We start from the raw sequence: 4,556 nt of genomic DNA on the forward strand, positions 1-4,556 counted from the left end.
ACAGAAACTGCTCTTTTTCAAGAACAGCTCTGACAGAACTATGGGTTGCCCAAGGTCATCCAGCAGCTGCGAGTGGAGGAGTGGGGAATCAAACCCGGTTCTCCCAGATTAGAGTCTGCGCACTTAACCACTACGCCAAACGAGAGGATAGATTCAAGGTAGATGGAAGACGGGAGACGAAAGACAGACAGTCAGACAGACAGAAAGAAGATGGATGAAAGACATACACAGATGAAGGTAGACAGAAAGACCGAAGGAAGATAGAAAATGGATACATAGATGATAGTTGACAGATGGAAGACAGATGGAAGACAGACGCATAGATGACAGAAGATAGATAGTACCCGGTTTAGGCGGCTCTGGCAACCATCCACACATTGCAAACTGATCTTGAAACTCACTCCCCCACCCCAAACCACCATCAGGACAGTCAGACAGACAGAAAGAAGATGGATGGAAGACATACACAGATTAAGGTAGACAGAAAGAACGAAGGACGAGAGAAAATGGATACACAGATGATAGTTAACAGGTGGAAGACAGATGGAAGACAGATGGAAGACAGATGCATAGATGACAGAAGATAGATAGTACCCAAAGTTTAGGCGGCTCTGGCAACCATCCACACATTGCAAACTGATCTTGAAACTCACTCCCCCACCCCAAACCACCATCAGGATAGTGATGGTAACTTCTCACCTACCTAGAGTGCCACACGGCTTGTTCTTATAGATGCAAATATCATACCTAAAAGGAAAACAGAAAAGAAGGAACACGAAAAAGTGAACCAGTTTCCAACACATCAGCCTCACCAGGAACGGAGGCCGTGGGGTGTGATGAGGGATTAGTATCCGGGTTACTTGGGTTCAGATCCCCACTGTGCCATGGGGGTTTGCTGGGTGACCTTGGGCCAGTCACACATGCTCAGTCTAACTACTTCGCAGGGCTGTTGTGAGGATAAAATAAGGAAGTCATGGATGCTGACTGGAGGCTCCCTGGAGTGAAGGCAGAATTAAAAAAAACGATAGACAGATAGGTAAATCCATTAGACCCGGTGGATTTTGCTCAGGAAAAGGGCAAGGAAAAGCGGCCATTATTTTCTGCTTCTTTGCGCTGACCTGACAGAGGTTTGCAAAACTACGTACAGAGAAATTCAAAAGCGACAATTTCTCTCACACTCATAACGTAGGGGCCACCTAATGAAGACAATGGGGGAGTGAGTTCAGGACGTATAAAAGGAAATACTTCATCACCCAATATATAAAATTAACCTGTGGAACGCATTGCCACAGAATACTAGGGTGGCCACTAGTTTAGGTGTCTTTAACAGAGGATGGGACAAATTCGTTGAGGATAGATGCACCAATGACTATTAGCCACAATGACTAAGTGGAACCTCCACATCCAGAGGGAGTCCACCTTTGAACACCAGCTGTAACAACCTCAATGCCCCCCTTAACGGTTGGCCACTGTGCGGAACAGGATGATGGATTAGGAAAGCTAATGCAGCACGATCCTCGATAGCTTCCTATTTTGTTTCTGATGCAGTGCACTGAAAAAGAAAAAAGATTTTTGCTCCCTTATCCTCTTATCTACTCTATTTTTATCCCACGCTTCCTCAAGGAGCTCAAAGAAATGTAGACAAATACGTCTTCCCCATTTTATTCTCACAACAGCCCTGTGAGGGAAGGTTAGGCTAAGAGGGCTCGACTGGCACCAAGTCATCCGGCGCACTTTTGTGGAAGAGTAGGGATTCGAACCTGGGTCTCCCAGACCCTAGTCTGGCATTGCACCGCACCGCCTTTTTCAGAGGCCCTCAAAGAGTACATACTGCACCCCGAAAAAAGGTCACCAAGCCAAAATTAAAAATAGGTTTTCTGTTCTCTTTCGAGTGGATCCTGCTGACCCAGCGTATTCCCATCTCATTAAAATAAATAGATTTTCTCCCCCCGCCCTAAAAAAAAGCACCTCACGATACAACAGGATGTTATCAGTCTGTGAGGCCTTTCCAAGGCACGGGGAGGGAAGGCATCAAGGCCGGCCACGTCTCTTCCAAGACCCGGCTGCTGAAAGTAGGCCTCAGGGACTGCAGGCCGAGGAATAATTGCTCGAACAGCGAGGGCTGGGGCGGAGGGGAGGGGAGCTCCAGAATTTCCAAGTCAGCAACTCTTTTTCCAATCCACGTCCCGCACGTGCGGAGCAAGAGGAGGCCAGGAAGAGGCAGGAATCCCCGGAGAGACACACGCTTTCGCATCACGGCATTTCACAACTTTCTCCTGACACGAGCCAGGCTCCGTGTGGCTTGCACCGTCGCCAGGGGCCCGCCGAGCGGCTCTTCGGCGGTTGGTTGATTTTTTCAGATTTCTGTCCTGTGCTAAAGCCAGCCGCAGGGCCAGGATTCGGGTTCCCAGGTGTGGGTTGGAAAATACCTGGAGACTTTGGGGGTGGATCCAGGAGAGGGCGGGGTTTGGGGAGGGGAGGGGCCTCGGCATGGTACAGTGCCACAGAGTCCGCCCTTCAAAGCAGCCATTTTCTCCAGGGGAGCTGATCTCTGTCAGCGGGAGATTAGTTGCAAAAGTGGGAGATCTCCAGGCCCCACCTGGAGGCTGGCAACCCTAGCCAGGATGCCCCTTGTTCTGCAAAAAAAACCCACCCCAATTTTAAGGTTATATGTCTGAATATGTCGAAATACTTTTGGAGCTGAAAGCTAGATCGCTTGTATTTAACGAATATGTATTATTTTGATACATGGTCCTTGACCGCAAATAAACATCATTCATTCAAAAAAAAAACCACAACCCCAAATCTCCAGTTTACCTTGTGATCAAAACAGCAGTGTCGTGGTTGGCGATGCCATTGTCGGGGATGGCGTTGCCGTTGCCGTTACGGTTCACGATGGACTTCTGCCACTTGCAGAAGCTATCAAGGGACTTGCCGGCGTGGTGGTTGATCTCTAGGGTCGGCTGGGGAAGTCGAAGGAATGTGTATACATACATAAAACAGGGCTTTTTTTGTAGGAAAAGCCCAGCAGGAACTCATTAGCATAATAGGCCACCCCCAACAGCAGAAACTCATTAGCATATTAGGCCACACCCCATGCCGTCCCTTGGTTTGCCCAGGCGCCCCGCAGTTGTGGGGAGCCCGGGCAAGCTGGCACTTGGACAGGCCAGGGAAGGCAGGGGGGGGCATTTAAATGCCTCCCCGATCCTTCCAGGGGGCTCCTGGACTGCCCGCCTCAGAGTCGCTGGGGGGGGGGGGGGGTGTGGGTCTCCAGGCCCAGGCCTTTCCTCTGTAGCCACGCATGCAGAGGTTTTGGCTGCAGTGGGCGTGGCCAACTCTGAAGCCAGCCGGAACGCCGTTCCTGTGCGTTCCCGCCCCAAAATAGCCCAGTATAAAAATATAAATTAAGTCACCTCAGCAATGCATCTAGTCAAAAACGGCTCTCTCTGACTGACATGAGTTATCTGAGACCTGAGGCAAAAATCGGACCTGAGATCGTTTCAGCCAAGGGAAGGGGAAGTTGACTTTGGGACCTCTGATACACAAAGTGGGCACGGCACCACTGCCCCAAGTATATAAGGCTGCCTTATGCAGGATCAAGCCCTTGGTCCATCACACTTAGCACTGTCTACTTGAGCCAGCAGGTCCTTCACACAATCTGAGGCAGAAAGGATCTTTCCCCAGCACTTTCTTTCTGGGCCAAACTAGAAAAGATGGCGGCCTCATGGCTGCCCTGAGGATGCGCTGCCATTTTGAAGTCATTTAAAAATGCTGTAGAAGAAGAGATCGCATTTATACCCCGCCCTTCACTACCCGAAGGAGTCTCACAGTGGCTTACAATCTCCTTCCCCTTCCCCTCCCCACAACAGACACCCTGTGAGGTAGGTGGGGGCTGAGAGAGCTCTGAGAGAACTGCTTGTGAGAGAACAGCTCTGAGAGAACTTGTGACTGACCCAAGGTCACACCGGCAGCTGCATGTAGAGGCGTGGGGAATCAAACCCAGTTCTCCCAGATTAGAGTCCGCGCTCCTAACCACTACACCAAACTGTAGCACCCAAGTCCCCCTCTCCCACACCTTTTCAAGTGCTGAAAAAGCTACAGGGGTAGTTGTGGCTGTTTCGGCAACTGACAGATCACAGGGGGTGGGGACCAGTGCGCTCAGCCCCACTGTGCTGAGGGCCCAATCAGGATCGGCAACTCACAGCATTTCTAAATGACAGTGGTGTCCTTGTGGGGGGGTCACAAGAACACTGCCGCGTCTAGTTTGGCCCTCTGTGATCTTTTAACTGGAGGTGCTGGGGTTCTGAAGAACCTCACATGTGTAAATCATGTGTGTTATCCACTAAGACTCCACATGAAGGTGGCATCCATGCTGGGACAGGCTTCTGAGTTTCTCCTGTTGTTGATATGGCTGCTGATAGGACACAGTGGCCATGTGGCTTCTATTAGGCAGGTTTCCTTGCCATTTCCCCGCCCCGCTCCCACAGCTGTGGCCACCCCCTTCCGGTGGACCACTGGGGCTTTTTAAAGAACCAGTAACTGAATATATGTAGTTC

General features: G+C 50.4%; 1 protein-coding gene across 1 annotated transcript in view; it reads right to left on the reverse strand.

The window, feature by feature from the left end:
• ADAMTS10 (ADAM metallopeptidase with thrombospondin type 1 motif 10) overlaps positions 1-4,556 on the reverse strand; it is a 57,910-nt gene that overhangs the window by 32,294 nt on the left and 21,060 nt on the right. Inside the window, exons 6-7 of the mRNA XM_015414760.1 lie at positions 2,818-2,963; positions 704-747 (exon numbers count right to left, since the gene is read on the reverse strand). Of these exons, the coding sequence (XP_015270246.1) occupies positions 704-747; positions 2,818-2,963 (190 nt within the window). The remainder of the gene's footprint in view (positions 1-703; positions 748-2,817; positions 2,964-4,556) is intronic.

This window comes from Gekko japonicus, unplaced genomic scaffold (genome assembly GCF_001447785.1).
Source record: "Gekko japonicus isolate JY-2015 unplaced genomic scaffold, Gekko_japonicus_V1.1 scaffold1612, whole genome shotgun sequence".
NCBI classification, from domain to species: Eukaryota; Metazoa; Chordata; class Lepidosauria; order Squamata; family Gekkonidae; genus Gekko; species Gekko japonicus.